The sequence below is a fragment of the Panthera tigris genome, chromosome B3, assembly GCF_018350195.1.
Source record: "Panthera tigris isolate Pti1 chromosome B3, P.tigris_Pti1_mat1.1, whole genome shotgun sequence".
NCBI classification, from domain to species: Eukaryota; Metazoa; Chordata; class Mammalia; order Carnivora; family Felidae; genus Panthera; species Panthera tigris.
Window position 1 is genome coordinate 46,812,234 of NC_056665.1, and position 26,302 is coordinate 46,838,535.

The 26,302-nt window shown below is 41.8% G+C and overlaps 1 protein-coding gene across 1 annotated transcript in view; it reads right to left on the reverse strand.

The window, feature by feature from the left end:
* Positions 1–19,329: 19,329 nt before the first annotated feature.
* The window catches only part of LOC102955128 (myocardial zonula adherens protein), an 88,689-nt gene continuing 81,716 nt past the window's right edge, over positions 19,330–26,302 (reverse strand). Inside the window, exon 13 of the mRNA XM_042988774.1 lies at positions 19,330–20,269. Within this exon, the coding sequence (XP_042844708.1) occupies positions 20,173–20,269 (97 nt within the window). The 3' untranslated portion in view covers positions 19,330–20,172. The remainder of the gene's footprint in view (positions 20,270–26,302) is intronic.

The window sequence follows — 26,302 nt, forward strand, 5'->3', positions numbered from 1 at the left end:
TGGTTTATTTGTTTTTTGGTGTTGAGTTTGATAAGTACTCTATAGATTTTGGATTCTAACCCTTTATCTGATGTGTCAGTTGCAAATATCTTCTTTATACTTTTGCTGATTGTTTCCCTCACTGTGCAAAAGCTTTTTATCTTGATGAAGTCTCAATAGTTCATTTTTGCTTTTGTTTCCCTTGCCTCCAGAGACATGTCAAGTAAGAAGTTGCTGTGGCTGAGGTCAAAGAGGTTGTTGCCCGTTTTCTCCTCCAGGGTTTTGATGGCTTCCTGTCTTACATTTAGGTCTTTCCTCCATTTTGAGTTTATTTTTGTGTATGGTATAAGAAAGTGACCAGGTTCATTTTTCTGCATGTCACTGTCCAGTTTTCTCAGCACCATTTGCTGAAGAGACTGTCTTTATTCCATTGGATATTCTTTCCTGCTTAGTCAAAGACTAGTTGGCCATACGTTTGTGGGTCCATTTCTGGATTCTTATTCTGTTCCATCGATCTGTCTGTTTTTGTGCCACTACCATAGTGTGTTGATGATTACACCTTTGTAATACACCTTGAAGTCCGGAATTGTGATGCCTCTGGATTTGGTTTTCTTTTTCAGCATTACTTTGGCTATTCAGGGTCTTTTCTGATTCCAGATAAATTTTAGAACTCTTTGTTCTAGCTTTGTGAAGAATGCTAGTGCTATTTTGATAGGAATTGTATGGAATGTGTAGATTGCTTTGGGTACTATTGGCATTTTAACAACATTTGTTCTTTCAGTCCATGGAGTATGGAGTGTTTTTTCATTTTTTTATGTGTTTCTTCAATTTCTTTCATAAGCTTTCTATAGTTTTCAGCGAATAGATTTTTCACCTCCTTAGTTAGGTTTATTCCTCAGTATTTTATGGTTTTTGGTGCAATTGTAAATGGGATCAATTCCTTGACTTCTCTTTCTGCTGCTTCATTATTTGTGTATAGAATTGCAACCGATTTCTGTGCATTGATTTTATATCCTGCGACTTTGCTGAACTCATGGATTAGTTCTAGCAGTTTTTTGGTGGAGTCTTTTCGATTTTTCACATAGAGTATGATATCCGTGGAGAGTAAAAGTTTGACTTCCTCCTTGCCAATTTGGATCCTTGTTATTTCTTTGTATTGTCTGACTGCTGAGGCTATGACTTCCAACACTGTGTTGAATAACAGTGGACATCCCTGTCATGTTCCTGACCTTAGGGGGAAAGCTCTCAATTTTTCCCCATTGAGGATCATATTAGTGGTGGGTCTTTTGTATTTGTCCTTTATGATCTTGAGGTATGTTACTTCTATCCCTACTTTCTTGAGGATTTTTATGAATAAAGGATGCTGTATTTTGTCAAATGCATTTTCTGCATCTGATGAGAGGATTATGTGGTTCTTATCCTTTTATTAGTGTGATGTATCACATTGATTGATTTGCAGATATTAAAACAACCCTGCATCCTAGGAATAAATGCCACTTGATCATGGTGAATAACTCTTTTAATGTATTGTTGGATCCAGTTTGCTCATATCTTGAGAAATTTTGCATCCATGTTCATCAGGGAAATTGGTCTGTAGTTCTCCTTTTTAGTAGGTCTTTGTCTGGTTTTGGAATCACCAGATTCTGCTAGCCTTGTAGAATGAGTTTGTAAGTTTTCCTTCCATTTCTGTTTTTTTGGAACAGCTTCAAAAGAATAGTGTTAACCCTTCTTTAAATGTTTAGTAGAATTCCCCTGGAAAGCCATCTGGCCCTGGACTCTTGTTTGGTGGTAGATTTTTGATTACTGATTCAATTTCTTTACTGATTATGGGTCTGTTCAAATTTTCTGTTTCTTCCTGTTTCAATTTTGGTAGTTTATATGTTTCTAGGAATTTGTCTATTTCTTCCTGATTGCCAAATTTATTGTCATATAATTGCTCATAATATTCTTTTTTATTACTGTTTGTGTTTCTGCATTGTTGGTTGTGATCTCTACTTTTTCATTCATGATTTTATTTATTTGGCTCCTTTGCTTTTTCTTCCTGATCAATCTGGCTAGGGGTTTATCAATTTTGTTAATTCTTTCAAAGAACCAGCTTCTGGTTTCCTTGATCTGTTCTACTGTTTGTTTTGTTCTGTTTTGTTTTGATAGCATTAATTTCTGCTCTAATCTCCTGTCTTCTGCTGGTTTTGGGTTTTATTTGCTCTTTTTTCCCCACCTCTTTTAGATGTAAGGTTAGGTTGTGTATTTGATACTTCTTCCTTGTTTAGGAAGGCCTGGATTGCTATATACTTCCCTCTTATGACCACCTTTCCTGCATCCCAGAGGTTTGGGGCTGTGATGTTTCATTTTCATTGACTTCCATGTACTTTTTAATTTCCTCTTTAACTTCTGGTTAACCCGTTCATTCTTTAGTAGGATATTCTTTAATCTCCACGTATCCATGGTCTTTGCAAATTTTTTCTTGTGGTTGATTTCAAGTTTCATAGTGTTACAGTCTGAAAATATGCAAGGTATGATCTCGATCTTTTTGTACCTGTTGAGAGCTGATTTGTGACCAGTATGTGATCTGTTCTGGGGAATTTTCCATGTACACTGGAAAAGAAGTGTATTCTGCTTTAGGATGTAATGTTCTGAATATGTCTGTTAAGTCCATCTGGTGCAGTGTGTCATTCAAGCCATTGTTTCCTTGTTGATATTCTGCTTACATGATCTGTCCATTGTTGTAAGTGGGGTGTTGAAGTCCCCTACTATTATGGTATTATTTTCAATGGGTTTCTTTATGTTTGTGATTAATTGCTTTAAATATTTGGTCACTTCCAAGTTGAGGGCATAAATATTTACAATTGTTAGATCTTGTTGGTGGATAGACCCCTTAATTATTTAAAAAAAAATTTTTTTAACGTTTACTTATTTTTGAGACAGACAAAGACAGAGCATGGACGGGGGAGGGTCAGAGAGAGAGGGAGACACAGAATCTGAAACAGGCTCCAGGCTCTGAGCTGTCAGCACAGAGCCCGACGCAGGACTCGAACTCACGGGCTGCGAGATCATGACCTGAGCTGAAGTCGGACACTCAACTGACTGAGACACCCAGGCGCCCCTAGGCCCCTTAATTATTATAGAATGCCCTTCTTCATCTCTTGTTACAGTCTTTATTTTAAAGACTTTTATCTAGTTTGTCTGATATAAGTATTGCTACTCCACCTTTCTCTTGACAGCCATTAGCATGATAGATGGTTCTCCATCCCCTTACTTTCCATCTGTAGGTGTCTTTACTAAAATAAGTCTCTTGTAAGCAGCATATAGATGGACCTTGTTTTCTTATCCATTCTGTTACCCTATGACTTTTGATTGGAGCGTTTAGTCCATTGACATTTAGAGTGAGTACTGAAAGATAGGAATTTAATGCCATTGTGTTGCCTGTAGAGATGGTGTTTCTGGTGATGTTCTGTGGTCCTTTCTAGTCTTTGTTGCTTTTTTCTTTTTTGTTTTGTTTTGTCTTTTCTCCACTCAAAGAATCCCCCTTAAAATTTCTTGAGGGTCTGGTTTAGGGGTCACAAACTCCTTTAGTTTTTGTTTGGGGAACGCTTCATCTCTCCTATTGTGAATGACAATAGATAATGCTGGATAAAGAATTCTTGGCTGCATATTTTTCTGATTCAGCACGTTGAATATACCCTGCCCCTTCTTTCTGGTCTGCCAAGTTTCTGTGGATAGTCTACTGCGAACCTGATCTGTCTTCCCTTAAAGGTTAAGGACTTTTTTTTCCCCTTGCTGCTTTCATAACTCTTTCCTTGTCTGTGTATTTTGTGAATTTGACTATGATACACCTTGGCTATGGTCAGTTTTTTTGAATCTACTGGGAGTTCTCTGTGCTTCTTGGATTTTGCTGTCTGTGTCCTTCCCCAGATTAGGGAAGTTTTCTGGCATAATTTGCTCACATAAACCTTCTGCCCTTTTTTCTCTCTCTTTATCTTCCAGGACTCTGATGATTCAGATGTTATTCTTTTTTAATAAGTCACTGAGTTCTCTAAGTCTTGTATCATGATCTTTTGCCTTTGTTTCTTTTTTTCTGCTTCATTATTCACCATAATTTTATCTTCTGTATTGCTGATTTGCTGCTCTGCTTCATCCATCCTGCCATCATGGCAGCCATTCAAGATTGCATCTCAGTTATAGCATTTTTCATTTTGGCCTGCCTAAATTTTATTTCTTTTATCTCTGCTGAAAGGAATTCTCTGGCGTCTTCTCTGCTTTTTTCAACCCTGGATAGTATTCATATTATCATGATTCTAAATTCTAGTTCAGACATCTTATATCTGTGTTGATTAAGTCACTGGCTGTCATTTTTTTCTTGTTCTTTCTTTTGGGGTAAATTCCTTCATTTTGTCATTTTGGAGGAGGGAAAAAATTAATAAAAAATTAAAATTAAAAAATTACAAACAAACAAAAAAAAAACAAAGGAAGCTAGATCCTGGGTGTTTCAGTCTGCTTGTTGAAAGAGCTTGATAGAATAGAGAAAAAAGGGAAAGGAAAGAAAAAGCAAATGTAAGAAAAAAATTTAATTAAAAAATATTTATAGAATAAAATGAAATGAAATAGAATTTAAAAAATTAAATAATAAAAATGAAAAAAATGAAAAAATGTTCTCTTTTTGTGTCTAAGAAAGAGAAAGAAAAGAAAAAAAGAACACAATTTAAGTAAAAACAGAAACAAAGAAAACAAACAAATAAATGAACCAGCAAACAGAATGAAACCCAAATGAAGTTACATCTGCTTTCCCCTATAACCAAAACTATGTACCCCTCTATAGTACACTAAGCAGGTGAAGTGACTTGTGCTGGTTGTCTTGGGATGTGCTTGGAGGGCACAGTTGGGTGGGGCTTGGTGTAATGGCTCCATTCTCCACCAGGTGGCCCTGCTGGGCTTATTAGGGTGGATCAGTGTGAGTGGTTGTGTGCGTGGGAGAGATGGAAATGATTTCACCCAGCTCCTTAGTCTCTAACACAGGAACTTCACACTCTCACTGACCCATGATCAAGCACCCCTCCTTTGTCTCAGGCTTCTGTCCACTCCCCACCTCTACCCTGTTCAAGTCCAAGCTGTCCATCTGCCAGGTGGCACCTCTCTCCAGAGTTTTATCTCAGATAGGATTGTGTTTCAAAACCCCACACTCAGAGACCCCCACAGCTTGGACCCAACTCTCTAGGGGAGGGTCTCACTGACCAATGGTCAGGTGCCGGCTTGCCCCAGAAAACATTTGTGCAATCACACAGCAGCAGAGGTTCAAAGATTATGGCAAATCACAACACATAGCTGGTTCCAGGCTTCACCATACTCTGGCATCTTTGTCCCAATACCAGCAAATGTGGTTGCACTCAGGGGTCCACTGGGACCTTTGCCTGTGGGGAAGCAGTATGGCCTCCATCACATGCTCTCCATGCAGGGGAACTGCTTCTTCCCATGTGGCATATCCTGCTCCTGTGGATTCACCCTACTTCCTCACCCAAGCCCTGCCAGGCACTGAGCTCCTCCACTGTTTATAGCATCCTGGTAGTATTGAAACCCTCTACTTTCCCCCTGCCCGTGGTTTTGTGGAACAGATTTCTTGTTCGGTGTTTTTACTCTTTCTCTTTATCTGCTTTCTGGGGGAGTGCTTTTCTCACATGATCCCAATGCATAGCACTGTCCTCCTTTCTCTTTTTCTCTCTGTCATGTCTCTGCAAAAATGACTCCCTACCCTCTGTGGCTTTTCTCTACTGCATTTCAGCTCTCTGCATTGCGTACCTGCTTAGTTCTGTGGCTCAGTTTATGCAGATTGTTGCGTTAATCCTCAGATCAACTTTCTAGGTGTTGAAAAATGGTTTGGTCCTGATTTGTCTGTGTTTCAGGGACAAGACAAGCTCAGGGTCTGCATGGTGCTCCACCATCTTAACTGCTCTCCTGGGATAGAATCTTTTACACAACATAGCTTAGGACTCCAGGATGTCATAATACAAACCAGAATTCCTAACAACCAACCTCCCATACACAAACTGTCTAGTTCTCTTGTCAGTAACCAAGAGGTTTGGCAAGTGAGGAAACATTACCCTAAAACAAAAGCACTCGGTTTTCTCTTCAGAATGAAAATAGGCAAACTCTTATTTTATGATCCATCAAGCAAACAAACAAAAGATAAGTATTAGAACACAGATTTTGGATGCCTCAGTCGGTTAAACATCTGACTTTGGCTCTGGTCATGATCTCACCATTCATGAGTTGGAGCCCCATGTCAGGCTCTGTGCTGACAGCTCAGGGCCTAGAGCCTGCTTCAGATTCTGTCTCCCTCTCTCTGCCCCTCTCCCGCTCATGCTCTATCTCTGTCAAAACAAAAAAAAAAAAACATTTTTTAAAAATTAAAAAAAAACACAGATTCTAATAGCAGTGTCAGGGGAAATGATATAAAATGGAGAAATTTAACACAAAGAGAAACAATGAGTGCCATAGGTTTTAACGTCTCCATACTAACCAGGAAAACACTTTGAAAGAAACAGAGCCCACAAACCACAGGCAGCTAATCTCTGCTGAAGAATTTCAACTGCATATCAAGAGCCCACCTGTTATAAAATTGAATCTAGACAAGTGTTTTTAGTTTTTGTTTGTTTTTGGTTTTCACTGCCCTTTTTAAAAAAATCTAAATCACTTTTCTGGTGGTACTTGGACTAATCTCCAGAATAGTAATAGCCCACAGGGTAAACTAATGAATTTGGCTATTAGAAAGCAAGACAAATTCAAAATGAAGAATTAAAGGAAACGACAATTTCATCATTATGTGAAGTTCTGCCAGGATGATTTAGCTATTCCATTGCCACCAAGCTGCTTAGGGTGTTGTTTGAACGCAATTTAAAAAGATGAAAAACAAACCTGGGAAAGATTTTCATTTGTCCTTAAAGAGTTGAAGATAAAAATTACAAATCAATTATAAAATTGGTAGCAATGATCCTCAGAATCTCCAGGTTGCTCTTCTCTGTTTTCTCCCATTAGTTATCAGGCCACAAAACTGGCTGTGATATGCCTGGAGTCCATCAAAATGGCAGCGAAACTATTTCCCATCCCGTGTGTTCTTTTTACTACGTGAGTTTAACTCTCCTCCTCCCAAGAAATGAATCTATCCTTGAATCTGGGCATGCTTATGACTACAGCAAAAGTGATTTTTCAGTCTTCATAGTAAAAGGTGATGCAGCTTCCACCTAATTTTCTTGGGGTGTTTACTATTGGAACTCAGCCAGCAAGCCAGCCATGCAGAAACCTGAGTTTGTGTGGGTATTTGGTGTTTTGTCAGCCTAAACTGGGGTTTCAGCCAAAAGGAGCCATCAACCACCAGATACGAGTGAACAAACCTTTGAATGATTCCAGCCCCCAACTGGCACAGCCTTCCAGGCTTCCAAACTGAGGCCCCAGGCACTGTAGAGTAGAGACATCCCCACTAGGCTTTTTCTGTATTCCTGACTTAACAGTTCTGGGGCATAAGAAAATGGTTGTTGTTTTATATCTTTAAGTTCAGGGTGGTTTGTTAAACAGCAGTAATAACAGGAGCATTAATCATGGTTAACCCTCCAGCTGTCATTTGAATCCCATGTATTTTACCTCCTTGGAGACACCATTCATTGGTTCATTCAATAAATATTTATTTATCACACATGAGACACTGATCTAGGCTTTGGAAATACAGTGGTGAATGAGACAAGTTTCCTGCCACACTGAAACTTCCATTCTGTTAGATGGTACTAAGTGCCACAGAGAGAATTAATATGGGTGGATTGATAAGGAGTGATTGGGAGGCTACCTTGATTGAGGGTGATTGAGGTTGGTTTTTCAGTGAAGGTAATTTATAAGCTAAGACCTGAATGATGAGAATTAGCTGTGGGAAAGTCTGACAGGAAAGCATCCTAAGTAAAAGGTGGAAGAAATACTAAGGCTCTAAAAGGAGAGGGAGCTCAGCATGGCTAAACAACAAACAAAAGGCCAGGGCTAGATCTTGCAGGGCTTTGTAGACTAGGATATGAAGTTTAAATTTTACTCCAAGAGAAATGGGAAGCTATCCATTGTAGGCAGCCTCTAGGATGCCTCCCAATGGTCCTGTCCTATAGGAATCCCTTCCCTTTGAATGTGGAATGGATTTATGGACTTATTTCTTACAAATAGAATATGGTAAAAAGTAATACAAATGGTAAAAGTGACAGAGTGTCACTTCCAAAGTTAGGCTGTAAAAGAGTTGAACAGACATTTCATCAAAAGTGTACAAGTGAGGGACGCCTGGGTGGCTCAGTCGGTTAAGTGTCTGACTTCGGCTCAGGTCATGATCTCACAATCCGTGAGTTCAAGCCCCACATCGGGCTCTGTGCTGACAGCTCAGAGCCTGGAGCCCGTTTCAGATTCTGTGTCTCCCTCTCTCTCTGTCCCTCCCCTGTTCATGCTCTGTCTTTCTCTGTCTCAAAAATAAATAAACGTTAAAAAAATTAAAAAAAAAAAAAGTGTACAAATGAAAAAATAAGTACATGAAAGGTGAGCAGTGTTATTACTCATTAAGAAAATGCAAATTAAAAATACCATGGGGATACTATAACACAACTATCAGAATGTCTGAAATTAGAAAGACTGACCATACCAAGTGTTGGAAAGGATGTGAGACAACTGGAGCTCCCATACACTGCTAACAGGAATGTAAAATAATATAGCCACTTTGGAAAACAATTTGGCAGTTTCTAAAAACCTATCACATAACCCAGCCATTCCTCTGCTAGGTATTTGCCCAAGAGAAATGGAAGCATGTGTCTATCTGAAGACCTATACCTAGATGTTGATAGCAACTTTATTTGTAATGGCCAGAAAACTGGAAACAACCTAATGTCCACCGCTAGGTGAATGGATAAACAAATTGTGTATGTCCATAGGACCGAATACTGTCACACATGCAACAACGTCAGTGACTCTCAACTATCCTGAGGGAAGGAAGCCAAGAAAAAAGAAGTACATAGTGTACAATTACTTTTATATAAAATTCTAAAAGATGCACACTAAACTTTAGTGACTTGAAAGCAGATCAGTGATTGCCTAATGATGGTGGGGTGGCAGGGAAGGATTATGAAGGGGCGACGGAAAACGTTCGGGGGGTGATTATGTTCATTGTCTTGATTGTCATAATGGTTATGACAGTTATATTCATTTGAGAAGTCACAACTTATCCCACTGTGCACTTAAAATATGTCTGGTGCATTTCATGTTGGTTATACCCCCCAGTGAAGCTGTTAAATGTACCCCATCTAGCTTCCACCCTTTTCTGGGTCTTCAAGGATAAACTTCCTGAAAGACTTATCCACACCTTATTAATCCACATCTTCACTGCTCTCACCAGTGCCACAGACCCTCTTGTGTTTGTCACACCCAAGATGCAGGTTTTAGTCTCTCTCCTCCCTGCTGCCTCTGACCTTTTGACCACTTCCTCCTTCTTAAAACTCTCTGCTAATGTAAGTCCCATGCTACCAATCTCTTCAGGATTTTCATCTCTGGAGACTTTTGCTCTAAGGCTAGAATTAGAGCGAGGGTAAGGACCTTACCACCTGGATGTCCCAAAGGTTTCTCAGGTTCAATTTTTCCAAAGCTGAAGTTAATTTTCCTTCCCCCAACCCACTCTTCCTTTTTTAAAATTCCCACTGTTTAATGGCATCATCGTCCACCTAGTTGCCCAAGCCAAAAACTAAGTATTCATTCCCAGTGTTCTTTGTCCTCAACCCAACAGCCTAAATACCTTCTTCTCTGGACACTCTCTCTCTTTCCACCCTTTCAGCACCTCCCCACACAGCCAGCATTGCCTCCATTGCCATTGTCCATGTCCTTGAGCGAACTACTACAACAGCTCCTAAAAGGTTTCCCTATCCCTGTCTAATCTGTCCTTTCCTTCTAACTGCTGTCAGAGAGCTTTCTTCCTTAAAAAATCTAATTTTTCGGGGCACCTGGGTGGCTCAGTAGTTTAAGCGTCCAATTTCGGCTCAGTTCACCATCTCATGGTTCCTTGAGTTCAAGCCCCACGTCAGGCTCTGTGCTGACAGCTTGGAGCCGGGAGCCTGCTTTGGATTCTCTGTCTTCCTCTCTCTCTACTCCTTCCCCCCTCTCCGTTTCTCTCTCTCTCTCTCTCTCTCTCTCTCTCAAAAGTAAATATTAAAAAAAATCTAATTTTCTTCCTTCACTTGGAGTGATGATGTGGAAAACACTAATGTCATTGTACAAAGACTAGAAGTGTTCAGTTCCACACTTGTTGGGCTTCTCAGCCCACATATGGTCCTTCCACCATGTTGGGATCACCAGAGGGTATTGGGGAGAGTATTGTGGGGAGCCACGTGGAAGCATGTCCAGTCTCTCTGCCTAGAATTGACAGTGGTGTGTGGTCACAGTTGCAGTGGTGTGCGATGAAAGTATAAATGACAGATTTAGCCCAACTCCTGCCAAATGGTAGGAACTTGGGAAGCAGAATGATGATTAGTGGAAGGTTAGTCCCCCAAAAAAATGTGAAGGAGAGGATAAGCTGATATTTCAACCAAAGTTATTGGGAATAATGATCACCGAAAAAGAAACCTGTGATGATTAATTTTGTGTGTCAGTTGCCTAGGTCATGGTGCCCAGATAGTTGATCAAACATTATTCTAGATGTTTCTTTGAAGGTGTTTTTTGTCTGAGATTAACATTCAAATCCGTGAACTTTGAGTAAAGCAAATTCCTCCCCATAATGTGAGTGGGCCTCATTCAATCAGTTGGAGCCTTTAACAGAACAAAGACTGACCTCCCCTACTCAAGTAGGAATTCGCCAGCAGACAGTCTTCAGACTTGAACCGCAGCAGTGGTTTTTCCCTGGCTCTCCAGCCTGCTGCCTACCTGCAAGTATAATCACATGAGCTGAATCTCTTTCTCTGGAATTCATTTTCAGGAATTGGCTCACATGATTATCTATATACACACACACATATACACACACACACATCCTACTGCATCGGTTTCTCTGATGAACCCTGACTGATACAGAGCCTAATAGCATCAGTCTTTAGGAAAATCAAGGCTCCATCATAGCTGGACTTCAGGGAGAGAGGGCTGACGAGAGCAAAGGCTGGCCTTTGCTCTGCCCCTGCTATGAGCTGGGCATATGGAGAAGACACGGGAACCAAGATTCATAAACAAATTTGAACCAAATTCTGTTTTCTTTCGTGTTTTATTTTCAAGCATTCGTTTGGGAATTGAACATGCTGAACATTCAAACCATTGCAGCCATAACTAATGGAAAGTTAATAAAAAATGGTAAATGTTAGACTTTGTTGAACAATAATGGCCGACATCTGTGTACCATTTCCCAAACCAGCTCTTCCGGTCAGTCCCCAAACTGCTTTCTCAGAGGGCAGTGGGGACCAGCCCACTTTACAGAAGGAGACACAAGTGCCAGCATCTTGTGACGTTCCTTGCCCTGCTACTTTGTCTGTCGGCCCCTCAGCACAGAACTTGACAAATAACCGGCAGGAGCCTGGCCAGTTAGAGGAGAGAAACAAAGAAGGAAACGGAATTGGAATCTGCCACGAGAAAAGCAGAGTGAAAAATGGTTAAGGAAAGGAACTGGTAAAGAGGGAAATAAAACAGTAGAAGTGGCAGTAGGGATTCTCTGCACAGAAACCAGACACAGAAAGCTTCATAGGAAGTCTTATGCTGAGAAAGTCACAGATAAATCCTTCATTTCCCTTACAGCTCTAGAGTTCTGTTCTACAAAATGTCACATTCCTCCTTCTTTGTATTTTACTGTAATCCCACCGCAACAAAAGGTTTTCCTGGGCTACTGGGGGGCTGAGGCTGTAAAGTGCATGTACTCCACACTAAAAGTAAATTCTTGTATTAGTTATCCAAACTGTTTGAAATGAGGAACGAAATTTTCAACTCCTATCTGCCTCTTTATCAGCAAATAGTAATTTAAAGCCATTTACCAGGGCTGTGGCTCCCCAGTAACAGACTATGGCCTATTAAAATTAATCCTGATAGAAGATCCTTGCTGCTTTCTCTAAGCACATTCAGGCCACTGGTTTATGAACAGGATGAACAGACGGCCCATCCCAGAGGGCTTGAGGGAGGAAGCACGTTAAAATGGACGCCTGCCTTTTTGTTTGCTCAGCTGCTTGGAAAAACTAAGACCGAGGGAAATGGGATTAATCAAGGGGGCAGTTGCCCATGGAAAAAAAATAGGAAGACTCTGGTGAGAAAATCCCAGCCAAATAAGGTTCAAGTTGAAGGGAAAGAATTCTTTTCTCTTCAGACTTTCACATGGTTGAATGTTATTTGGTGACAAATCTTCCATTTCTGGCCACCACAGCATTTTATGAACTTTACAATAGTGTGGGAAGAGAGATTTGAGAGAAAAAAATAATTAAATGTTTAATTCTCTGAAAATTCATGTAATTTTACTTTAATTAGCAAATTTAATGAAGATTATTGGTTAGATAAGTGATTGTGATTGAATAACATCTTTGATTTTTCATATGAACAAACTCACAAACTAGAAAAAAAGTTCTTAAAAGGTCAGATGTACTGATTTGTGGTATAGACTGCATAGATGTTGTAGCTGAGGCCTCTCTTCTCAGTTTAGGAGAAAGAATCTCTTCAGAATCAAGACAGACTCTTGACCTAAAATATCTTCCCCTCCCCTTGACTTATTTCACTTCCCTGTGACACACTGAAATTCCGGCAACAAGATTACTAGGTTAACAAGGATCTTCCTTTGAGACCATAGATATTTCTAAAAGGTTTGTGGCCTACCAGTCATTTACACACCAGTACGAATTGGTTCCAAATGGCTATCTGACCTAAGGTGATAACTTCCACTAAAGGAGTGGAGTTTGATAGGAGGTAAAGGGAGAAAATTGAGAGGTTTTTGAACAACTGGAGAGGAAGAGTAGAGCAGAGAGAGTATTACAACAGGGTTTACATAGCAGGAAGATCCTAGAGGGCCTCCTATCCAGGATTTGGAGAATATGTAGAACAGGCAAAGTAGGAGAATGTCAAAATAAAACTTGGCTTGGAATTGGTTCAGATTCCATGCTGGAGGGCAGACCTCCTATATGTGAATGGACCTTGTCTGAGATTTTTCATAAAACATTGAGTACATCGTATATCATAAGATGGCTATAAAAATTATTTCATCAAAAATAAATGCAGGTAAATATGCTTATGCTTCTTTTGTGCTCAAATAAAGTGTTTTTCACATATATTTATCAGAAAATAGAAAAGGAGAGTAAGGGAGGTAATTTGCAAAGTCACTAAAGGGTGAGATGTCACAATTTCCTTTCCTTTCCTTTCCTTTCCTTTCAAATTTTACGTGGAAGGGAGTTCGGAGTTTAGCCTTGCGTGGAGAGAAAGAAGAACCAGGCCTTGACTATAATGTCAGCACACAATATATCTCACTCTTTGCAGTCTGAGGTCTATCAGAGGCTATGAAATAAAGAAACTGGTGACCAGCAGCAGGATGGAGTTCGAGAAAGCTGGCTACCCCTCTCCTCTTGCTAGACCTGGCCAGAATCAAGTGTCTGGTCACCTTTAATGTTCTGTCTTGCACAAAAAAGAACACAGCTCTGGAAAGCTTCAGCTAGGGGAAGTGAGGGGGAGGCACAAGGGATGCCCATGAAATATATAGTAGGGAGAATTATTCAAAAAAGAAAAAGTCCTTGATTTTCTTCCCAAAACTTTGGAGGAGAGAACAGTCAAGCATAGTAAATAGGACAATAAAGGTGATCGAGATCAGAAAATTGAAGGGGTGGCTGTCAATCTCCAACTATGTCTTTATGGGGAGAGGGTTTATGTATCACTAACTTTGTGGCCAGTTTCTCTGGATTTCAGTCTTCTCCTGTTTAAAATGAGGGTATTGAACCAGACAAACTCCAAGATGCCTTTCAACGCTTAAATGATATGATTCTAGGATGATTAATGTTTTAATACATTCTTTGGCAACATCTGCATCTATTTAAGCTCATAAATGTTGAGAAGAAATATTTGGTATGCAGTAAACCAGGAAGCAGGTAGCTCCCTGTAAATAAATACTCCTCCAACATTGATGATATTTCGGGTCTTATCAACCCTTGCTGTACTCCCATACTTGCCCATATCTTATGGAACTGGATAATGTTTTCCATCACCTAGAATTCTTGAGCTTAATTTAATTTTTATATCTAGTGGATGACAGCTCTGAGTAATTTAAGATTGTCTATAAGGCTTTAAAAAAAACCCTGAAGTTGTCAGAAGACAAAAAAAAAAAAAAAGTCCTATAATGAATGATGTGAGAGGAACATCGTTTCCAACAGACAAGAGAAAAAGGTAGTTTGAAGGACTATTTTTTATAATGCACAGAAAAAAAATGTTTGATAATGTAAGTAAAGGGTTGCAAATTGTGGGTCTTGGGCCACGTCCACTCTACAAATGGATTTTTTTGACAGGACAGAGTTTTTCAAAATCATGAATTTGAGTGATTTTAAGATGGGCATGTACTGACCGTCTGGGTGAGCATCCCCTCAGCCAGCCACTCACCCCATTACCCTACCCCAGACCCTTTCCACCTCTGTGCAGACCCTGGGTACCAGGGCATTGGAGTTGGGGTGTGTCAGGAGTATAAATGAAAATTTTTGCCCAACATTTTTCTTTTCTGAGAGGCTACAGTAAATCCCATGGAAACTTCCTAGGTCACTAGTAGAAGATACATACTTACTACATGGAAGTGTTCTTTACCTCTGAATCTCAGTTTCCCTAACATCTTCTGTGTTTTAAGAATCCCCATAAACGATTTTCAGATAATTTATAGAATTAACGTCCCCCCGGAGTACAAATTTCATTAAGATTACAGGGTTTATTTTCTCTAGAATTAAGTATAAAAAGGGAATTTTAACCCAGAAAGACTCAGCCTTTTCTGGGAGGAAACCAGTTTCCTTGTACAGTCCAACTAATAAATGCTAGAATCAAAGGTTCTAATTCTGTTGTTTTGAATATTTCCTAAAGAATTGTTTGTAAGCATCTCAATACATAGTCATTGTTTACAAAGCTTGACACAACGTTGTTACCAATTTTAAGAAAAGCCGTTTTAAAACGTCAAAGAAAATTATGAATCTTTATGATCACTGTGGAAACATTAGCATCTTTATAACATATTTTCTATTTTTAATTCCATATGGAGGATTTGGGGACCAAAACAAGGTTAACTTGAGACAGCCCTAATTTCCTTCCCAGCCCCCCAAAAATGTTTAAATAAATTCATGGGTACCATAAAGACATTTTATTTTAGGGTTTGGGCCACAAAGTGACCGGTTAAGTTTTTTCAGGCTGAATGTGTTTTGTTTAGGAGGGTGGCAAGTTAAGAGGAAAGGAGAGAATTAAAATATTTGCAAGATGTCATTAATCTCCAGCAAGAGCCTAGAGTTGTTTTTTTTTCCCCCTCTTCATTTCAGAACTAATCCAGCTTTCTGTTATTTGGCTCAGAAAAGTCTTAAATCTGTAACAAGAGAGTAACTTCCTGTTCTCAAGAGTATGGCTGCCAAAGAAAACATTTACAAGAAAAGTCCCAGGGCCAAAAAATTGCCTACTAATTATTTCTTAACCCCCTCCCACCCCTAATTCAGGAAGGTGAATGCTGTAAATGCTGTATGTTAAAACTCAAAAGTATGTGTTGAAAAATTAAGAGAAAACCCCTAAGAACTGTTTGCTATTTATTTATATTTTATTGCATTCAAATTACATGGGTTTTATGGCCCTTGGGCACAAATTAATGTTTCTTATAATATTTTGTTCGGAATTCCACAAAGATTATACTATGCCTTTATCAAAATACATGATGGCAGTTTTTACCGGGCACCTTACCAACTGAAGACGGGGAAGCAACCCCAACCTTTAGGACCTGACTAGCACTGCCAGCTAGGCCATGATGTCGCTCCAAATTGGCCTGACTCAGCAGTGAGGTCTTGGTGTTCCCCTCGGTGATCTGTCTTATTCAGGGCAATGCCAATCAAAGTCCCAGCAGCCTTTGGTAGAAATGGACAGACTGGAAAACTCATATGGAAATGTGAAGGACCCAGAATACCCTAAACCACTTAGAAAAAGAACAAAGTTGGAGAGCCTGTGCCACCTGACTTCAAACCTTATTAGAACACTCTGATGATCAAGAGAGTGTAGGCTTGGTATCAAGATGGCAAATAGATCGATGTAACAAAGTAGTGAGTGTATATATTGACTGATGCAAATATCACCAAGTGATTTTCAACAATGGTACCGAAGCAATTAGGTGGAAAACGGGTAGTCTTTTCAACAAAGAGCGCTCAAATAATTTATACTACACACCGTATGTTAGTAATCTAATCCTGTCCCGACACATTATCCAAAATTTAGCCACCAGTCTCCCTCTGGTTCTTTTTGCCTCTGGTCTCTCTTTGCAGAAATACATCTCCATTCTCCTTTTTGGCCTTTCCCTTTCCTGACAAAATCAAATGGGTTATTCTCAGATTTGCATATGAGGAAAAGGACACTACAGTTTATTTAATCTGTGTATCCAGCCACATTTTTTTCCCCACTTCCCTCCCACACAATCTCACTCACTAGTCTTCATGGAGTCTCTAATCTGTGTTCAATAAGAGGAGATCCTTGGATTTGCAAATATTCATGATGCAACACCTCTTTCCCAATGATTACTAGTAATAATGGCAGGTGGCAACTGTTGGCATGTGTCTGGTGCAGTGCTGGCAATTTTTTCCACGTTCTTTCACATGATCTGCACAGCAGGCCTATGAGGGGGGTACAGTTTGAGTTCGAGGCAAAACTACTCAGTGAGAGCACTGAGCCTGAGAGCTCAAGTGGCCTCACCAAACAGGTACTTTGATTTAGTTGCAGACCCGGGACTGACTCCGGACTTCCCACCTGTGTTCTGGAATTAAGCCTGTGTGGTTTCAGACAGTTTTCATCTCTCTTTGAGTTTGTTTCCTTGTCCACAAAATGGCACTAGTAACATCTTCCACATAGAATGGTTGCCAAGATTTAGTGGATATATGCCGGGTCTGGCTCAGTAACTCTTGGTGTCCTGTACTTCCCCAGCCAGGGCTCTTTCTGGGGTACTTTGCTTTTGTAGATTTCTTCATGATTATCAGGGTTTGGAATGGGTCCCCTCCTTTATGGGAAATTACCTCCCAAGGAACTCACATCACTGGAGAGACAGGAAATGGACATGATGATCAGTCATTAGATATAAGAGAAGAAGGAGGGCCTAGGAAAAAGTACCCCTGGGATTTCAGAGACAGCAGAGATCAGGAAGAGCCAGACTCACTGGGAACAATTTTGCAGAGGCGATGGTCTCGAGGTGCACATGTCTGTCTCCCCAGCGCCGATGGCATGCGCTGGTTGAACTGAACTGGGCCTCTGAGTCTGGATGTGAAGAAGAGCACTGTGGTCTGAGGTGGCCTGAGCCAACACACGAGGGAATCCTGCCCTTCCTGTCACATGCTCCCACCCCACCCCTTACCCTAGGGGGACCACCCCCAGAGCTCCTGGAGCAGGAAGACAGCATTTGCTGGGGGAGGAAGAGGGTGCCCAGGGTAGACTCACCACCAGCTCAGAGGTCAGCCTTGGTTGATGCCCCCTCTAGAGGGGGGAGGGCCTGTCACATCAAGCAACTCCGAGCTCTTTCCAGATGTCCCTTTCCCTGCCAGCCCTGAAGTCTGCCCTCTGGGGCCAGTCCCACCCAGATTCTAACCCCATTTCGGTCACAGGGCTTGAATATTTTCTGTCTCCATGGCTGGCTCTTGCTTTTGACTAAGCAACAGGCCTTCTCTGGTTCCAGGATCCCGGGGAAAGCAAGCCCGCTTCCTCTAAGTCCAGGCCTGCTTCCTGTTTGCTGCCCATGTTCTCTCTGGGCCCTAGGGACGCCTACAGGCCTGCAGCTCACACCTGCACAGTCCCTGAGCTCAGGTATCCAAAGGCAATATCCTGGAGGAACTTTTTTCACTGCCTGTTAGGGGGACAGGTCTGCCTCAAGCAAGCAACTTCATATACTCCTTCGTTTTCTCATTCCCAGTGTTGGCAAAGGGGTCAGGAAACCACATTCTCATCCTGTTGATAAGAATTTAAATGGACACAAACTTCCACAGCCCCGGTTGGAGCATATGCACCAGAAGACTTAAGTTGGCATAATTTTTTAAAAAATGTTTCTTTATTTTGAGAGAGAAAGAGCATGCGCACACAAGTGGGAGAGGGGCAAGGAGAGAGAGGGGGAGAGACAGTGAGAGAAGAAAGAGTCTGTGCTGTCAGCGCAGAGCCCAGTGTGGGGCTCAATCTCGCGAACCGTGAGATCATGACCTGAATCAAAATCAAGAATCGGACGCTTAACCGACTGAGTCACCCAGGCACCCCAAGTTTACATCATTTTTGTCTCAGCCCAGCGATTCCTCTTCTAGGAATTGATCCTGAGAAAGTAGTTAGGCAAGTGTACAAAGATGCATGTAGAAGGGGATTCATCAGAGGACTGCTTAAGAAAAGGAGACAACTTCCAAAATTCCAACCTGACTGGATAGGTCCAGGAAGTCATAGTATGCCAATAAACGGGAATCCAATTAATTATAAGAAGCAGTACCATAGATCTATATACCTATATCCATATCTAGATTGATCACAGTATAGTAAGTACATTACAAATGTATGTATTGATAATAGCACTTAGTAAGTAAGTGCCTACTATGTGCCACGCATCATGTTAGAATTTCATGGACATGAACTCATGTAATCTTCACACCAACTCCGGTTAGGAAAGAACTATCACTGATTGCATCTTACAGGGGCTCGAAGAGGTTCTGTGACTTGCCCAAAGCATATACTAGTGACCGAGCTCAGTCCCCAGAGCCCATGTTCCTAAATATCATGATTCTGCTTCTCAGTATACTGCCACGTTTGTTTTAAAAACAAAATAAATAGTTGTGTGTGTGTGAAGAAAGCCAAGAAGGAATGAAATGAAAATATTGATAGAGGCACTATTATAGAATGTTACTTTTTTATTTAGGATAAAACCTTGCATACAAAGCTATTTTTCATTTCAATAAGATAAAATTACTATGTAATATTAGAGTTTGCAGATAATGTTCAGGGTTTACACACACACACGCTGGTGCTCTCTCACACATACACACACCCTCTCTTATGGTTTATAAATGCTTCTAAGGACTACTGACTGAAAGATCACTGTGCCCTCACTTTGACATTCCAGATCCCGGTTCCGCTGTCTACCTCTTCTACCTGCCCATGGATGAAACACAGAGCCAACACGGGTAGAACAAAATATATGGCATTTATTAAACATATGTGACACAGATTGTAATATCAAAGTAGAGCATGCATGAACAAATTATTCATTTAACAAAAACACCAGTCGATACTGAAAACATGAAATGATTACATTTCCACAACATACAAACTTTTTCAGTTAAAATGAGAAAGAAAAAAATCACAGGTAAAATAAATACATTGATTTCAGTGAGCCCCATACAGACATAAGGCACAAATTAAACCGGAGGATTAGCACATGGGAATGAGGCACCCATGCCCGCAGGAGGCCAGTCTCCAGCCGCGGCTCCCACACCCCACACACATCCTGGCACCAAGAAGAGAGAGCGTCTGCATGCTGGGAAGCCTTCCCTCCTGGCCAGGTCTCCCCAGGTGCCCACGCTCCCGCAGACAGGCTTCTCGGCACCAGAGAAACACTGCCTCTAATACTTTTATGGGTAAATAAAACCTTCATGCTGTAACAAATGATCCTGACGTGAATAACGTGAAATTTCAAATTAATGCCCTTTTTCCTCCCAGCTGAAGGCTAGTAAAACAGAAAATAAATTGTGAGGGAATTCTCCTGACAGAATTTCAGTGTCTACTCCCAAAGCTAATGACGGCCCAGTATAGCACGGTTGGGTGTTTGAAATATGACCTCGACACCTCTCTCTCCTGCCCTCCCCTTCCACCTCCGCTTTCCTTCATGTTTTAGAAGTAGATCAGAGTCAGCAATCTCCTTTCTGGCTTAAACCTGTATAGGACGAGGTGGTAGCCACCTTTCCCAGCCTCAAGCCACAGGGTTCTAGGGCCTTTGTCCCTCTGTCCAAAGCGACTGTCTCCAGGCGCCTAAGTCAGAGTTTTCTTCAGGGTTAACTCCAGGACTCGTGTGTACGGTGTGTAATTCCTGGAAGGCATTGCGATCTCACGAGTCCTCCCTGTTGGGCTGAGAAACGAGAAAAGGCAAGTCAGGAAGATCGACCAAAACTCCCCACAGTCTTCAAGTGAGACAGCTCTAGAAAATGGTTTTGCAGCCACGGCAGCCTGAAAATAAACTGACAGAATGCAGTTGAATCTTTTGTTTAAATATTATAAGAGGGACCATTAATCTTAGCAATTTTGAAAGGTCATGCTAAATATCATTCAGAAAAATAAAGAAAAACAACAACATGTATTTAAAGAACTCAAAATTATTTTAATGTAGGGGAACCTGGGTGGCTCAGTCGATTAGGTGTCTGACTTTGGCTCAGGTCACAATCTTGTAGTTTGTGAGTTCAAGCCCCAAGTCAGGCTCTGTGCTGACAGCTCAGGACCTGGAGCCTGCTTCAGATTCTGTGTCTCCCTCTCTCTCTTTCCCTCCCCACCTCACACTCTGTCTCTCTCTCTCAAATAAACATTAAAAAAATTTTTTTAATAAAAAAATAAAATGATTTTAATGTAGTGTGTTAGGTACTATAATAGATGCAAAATGAGCCGGATACTCTCCATTTGCCCATTCGGATAACTCTCCCCCTTCTCCACCCCACTCTGTGCCTTTGGGAAGCTGACCTGATGTCAGCATCCACGGGCTCCTTTAGAATTTAGCTTCCAGTTGGTTTTGACCAGTTGGGAACTGGTAGCAGGGGATAAGAGAATGGAAGGACAGTGAAGTCATCATATTTGTTCCCTTCTGGCCAGGCTGCAGGTTGGTGGTTGGCTGCATTCCTCTAGCAGAGGCCACAGTTCCCAGCACCCCCCTTTTGTGTGTTCTATTGGCTTCTTCCCCCTGCCTCTGCAGAGGCCCAGTCTGGTGACCACTTCCACTGTGCTAGCTCCAGAGTAAGCCACTGTCCCTCATTTACTTTTCTCAAAGCTTCCCAAGCCTTCATCTAAGTCTCTTCAATCTTCCTGTCTTGCCAGGACCTTGAGCAATACAATAATTAACATATTACGGGCAAACTGAGGGCAGAACGAGTTCGCGGAACTTAGGAGGAGGGCATCTGAAAATTTGCACAGAGGGGGCATCTTGAAGGGTGCTTAGGCGTTCCTCTGGTGGACAAGGAGATGGGAATTCAGGCAGAAGGGATAATGTGTGCAAAGGCAAAAGAAGGGTGAACACAAGGACTCTGGGTGTGGAAAGACACACTTGGTAGGACTGGAGCAAAGAGTTCATGACGGAAAATGGCAGAAGACGAGGCCTGGTGTGGAAGGGGCCTGTGTGCCCTGCTAAGGAGTTCAGAAGGGGACACAGAGCCACTAAGGAGGGGAGTGATATGCTCATGTTCTTATTCTAGCAAGATTCCTTGGCACCACTGATGGTTGGCTGCAGAGGGGTTAGTCTGAAGGCAGAAAGTGAACAGATTTTTGCTATTTAGGAGGTGAGAGAGGTCATGAGAACTTGAATTCCGACTGTAGCACTCGAGGTGAAGTAGCAAGGAAAAGGTAGGGAGATACTGGGAAGGTAGAATTAACCAGGATTTGGTGACTGAGATGGAGAAAATATCCCACTTCTTTTTCCTCCTGGACACATAACTACCTTTCCCAGCCCCCTTGGCAATGTAATGGGCCATATGACTAAAGGGGCAAAAATGATGTATATTACTTCCAGGTTTAGCCCAGAAAATGCTCTGCATAACCCTCCATGCCCAATCTCTTCCCTTTCATGCAGAGGATGTAGCGGAGGGCCCAAAAGGTCTCCAAAACCCAGGCAGAGTCATTAGTTAGAAAGAATCGGGGCTCCTGAATGTGTGCAAGGAGGCCCATGCCAACTAGTCTTGGACTGTGTCAAGAGAAATCAGTATTTTGCCAAGCTGAGGTTTGTGGGCTTTTTGTTACAGCAGCTAACATTTCTTACCCCAACTACTGCAATGACCAATTATATGTATGAGATACAAGTCCGCTCCCTTCCCTGAACTGCCCATAGCCAGTCTCTCACAAAGTGATATGGAATCTACCTCCTTAGCTACTGTTTTGTCATCTGTCTTCTCTATTCCCTCAGCCACTGCCCGAGTTCAGGCTCTCAACATTTATCTTTGACTATCTTTGACTACTTTGAATACTTCAGGAGTATTCTAAATGGTCTCCCTGCCTTCCGTCTCAGCAAGTCTTCCCCCTCTTCAAATCCCCTACCCATTTTGCTGTCAAAGAGATCTCACTGATAAAAGAAGCACATTACTGTTCCTAAGACTTTTCAATGTTGCCCCATTGCTTCCTGGATGAAGTCTAAGCTCCTGTGCATGGTCTTAAAAGCCCTCTACCATCTCCTGCTATTTCTCCCATGGTTTTCATCATGGCCACACTGCCCTTCTCATGTTGCCCCCTCCACCTTGAATGCTCCCCTCATCAAATGGGTCTGGTGAATCCCTGCCTGTATTTCAAGACTCAGACATCACCTCCAATATGACAGTTTCCCTGATTCTGCACCGCAAGGATAGAAACGATCATTCCTTTCTTTTTGTGCTTGTTTTCAGTTTCCTTGAACAGTGGTGCTCACTTTTCTGCTTCCACAAGGTCACTTTTGCTAAACCTTCCCAGCAGTTAACACTTCCCACTACCCTGAAGTGATTTGCGACTATAGTTGGGATACAGCTTCTTAGGCGGTGTGTTAGAAGCTTGGGGGAAATTTTAAACTTTTATGTCTCTCTCTAAGAGATTCAGTATGTCTTCTCCATGCTCTCCAAACCATCCTCCCCTTACGGGAGAGGACTTACGGGCTTCTGGCACAGTACTGGAAGTATCCCACAGCCCCCATTGGTCTACACATCCTCTGCCAGTTACAATTTCGTGAAGGGTGAAAACCGTAGCTCACCCCTCTCCATGAGTCTAGCAGCTCACTCGGGCCAGGCACACAGCTATCACTAAATGTATGGATGACGAAGGAAACCAGGGGATGAAGGATTTCCAGGAGTAAGTGGTCAGCAGGTCACCTTCCATAGATAGAGGAATCCACAAGATTTGTCAGTTGAGGGGTCCCCAGTGACCTGACCAGGCACTTTAGTGGAGTGCCAGGGGCAGGAGCCAGATGGTGATTTGTGCCAACCACTGTGAAAATTCCACATAACGGAAATGGTCTCTGGTGATAATATCCTAAAAGCCCATAAAGTCCAGAAATATTTATAAAGGTGAACGTTCTGGGTTTCAAAAACAGGCTTTCCTATCCCAGCCTTTCAAAAGGAAGTGAGGTATTTTATTTGGTTGATCACTAGGAAACAACAGGATTTCAAGAACACAAATAATTTCAACCACAGAACTAAAATTCAACCATTTTCTTTAACACTTTAAGGCTATTGTTAACCTTTTATTAATCCATAAAGAGGCAGTTCCCCCGGGGGAAACAATAGCAGAGTCAGCAAATAGAGCTTTGACAAAAAACTACTTTGTGTTCTGGTCTCTACGATAGAAATAGGAGATGGAGGCATTTTAAAGCGCTTACTATGTGCTGGGCACTTGTGACCACGGGGAATATGTTTCCATTACATCACACCTATTCAGGCATAATTTATGAGCTTGCTGGAAGCCAAGTTTCACTAAGGGGCAAGGAGAAAAAGTCTTTTTTTCTTTTCATTTTTTGTTTTTCATTTTCTCTTTGAAGGCTAGCGGACTGGAAATTGCTCTCAGTGGCTTTACTTAATATATATCAAACTTTCAAATCAAACTCTTAAGTCTTTTCTAAAAGACAGGTGTTTAAAACCCCTGAAATGACAGTGAGTGCCTTCTCAGCCCTTTCCTTCCATCTTTGCTCTAAGATCTGTGCTCTCTAGAAATGTATGGAGCGCAAGGGTTAGATGAAAAGGAGAAATGAGGCAGAAGGTGGTATTTGAGTCAACTAGACACAGAGAACCTGGGTCTCGAGCAGGCTGGTGGCAGGGGGTATGGAGGTCACGAAGCAGGTCATGCAGGGAGGAGACAGGACTGTGTGGGCACTGAGGCCATCCTGGAGCAGAAGTGCCCACGGTGTACTGAGCTTAGGGACCTGGTATCATCGTGGCGGCCACCAATGGAAATAGGAAAATGCGCCCTCTATGCTGGGACTTCATACCTGTATCTTACTTCACCATCCCAGCAAGTTTCTGAGGGAATTACTGTCAAAAACCTTCCAGTTCTGAGTGAAGAAACTGAGACTCAAAGAGGTTAGGGATTTGCCCAAAGCTGTAGATGTAGTGAGAGGCGGACCCAGGACCTAAACCCAGGTCTAATTTCTAAGCCAGTGTTCTTAACCACTACTAAGAGGAACTGGCTTCGATGGAAAAAAAAATGATGCAGTCAGCTATGGATGCTGTAGGTGGGTATGAAGATCAATCAGCCAGCACGCTGGGAGCACCCAGCAGGGAATGAGGACTTGTGTCTGGAGAGGCTGGAACTAACTACCTGAGAGCTCAGCACGGGAAGGGCAGAAGTAAAGCCAGGAGACTGGCCGCCAGCTTTGCAAGAACCACTGTAACCAAGATAGAGCCATGAGAAGCTCTCGTGGTGAGGATCGGAGGTGGTAATTAGCGATCAGATGAAAATCCCTGCCCTGATGGAGCTTATGTTCTAGTGAGGAGAGGGAGAATAATCACAAAGAAGTAAAATATAAGCAAAAATTGCTTCTTTGGGGTCCTTTATGAAGTAAATAAATAGGTTGTATTACAGTACAGATCACCTGCGTCGGTCCTCACTTGGTATGTACCTTTCATTCATTCAGCCAACAAATGTTTATTGAGCATCAAGAAAGTGCTAGACTAGGGGGTGAGCGAGCCCAGGGTCCCTGTCCACAGGAGTACACGGTGTTGGCAAAAATGGGGAAATGGTGGTGGTAGGGGGAGGAGTTCAACAAAAGGGGCTTATTGGCTCTAAAAGTAAAGAAAAGGCTGATTTCCAGTTTTCCCAGCATGAAAACCAAGCAGCTCTAATTATAAGTCAAACACGGTTAGCAGCAGCACAGCACGAAAGGCTTTGCAGGTACAGGCAGAAATGAGTCCTGGGTGGCCTGCTCTACTGTGGGGCTTCGTGCCTGGTGCCTGGAACACCCTGGGACTTATGTTTTACTTCTGACGTCTCAGTTGGAAGAGACCTCATCCATCACTGGGCCTTCCAGAGGTTTTTTTTATGCAATGTCTAGAGGGTTCCAAACCACTGACAGTTTAATTGGAGAGCTTAATGCATACTGGAGCATGATAGGCTTGAATCCATTTCACAATCAATCCATCTCACAAAATTACTAATAACCATCAGTAAAAATTAAGTTAATGAAATTATAGCATACCCAAATTCACTTGTATTTGATACAGCGTCTTACATAATAACCAGAGTTTTGGTTTAGTTAACAGTAATAATAACTATTATTTATTAAGTGCTTAACTAGTTACCGTGCTAAATGCTTTATATACATGGTTTCATTTCATCCTCATAGAAACCCTGTGAGATTTGATGTTGTCCTCTTCACTTCCGTTTTAAGGATGAAATCTTTGAGGCTTAAGAGAGATTAAGTACCTTGCCCAAGGCTGTGCTCAGCAGCTGGCTGGGCAGGGAAGCCCCACAGCCTGAGGCTCGCCACACTGTCAGGTTCTTTCTTTCTTCTTTTCTTTTTTCTTTTTTTTAATGTTTTGTTTTTTGAGAGAGAGCAAGCAGGATAGAGGCAGAGAGAGAGGGAGACACAGAATCCGAACCAGGCTCCTGGCTCCAAGCTGTGAGCACGGAGCCCGACTCAAGGTTTGAACTCATGAGCCATGAGATCATGACCTGAGCCAAAGTTGGACTCTTAACCGACTGAACCACCCAGGCACCCCTGTCAGGTTCTTTTTGAGAGAACATGAAGTGAAAACAAAACTCATCTGCATAATTGAGGCTTAATTCAATACTTCTATTGATCTAAAACATTTTGGAGGAGGCTGGGTTAAGATTTTTTTTTTTTTAAATAATCTCTACACCCAACATGGGGCTCAAGCTCACAACCTCAACATCAAGAGTTACGTGCTCTACCGACTGGGCCAGCCAGGCACCTTTTGGAAGTTGTTTTTAA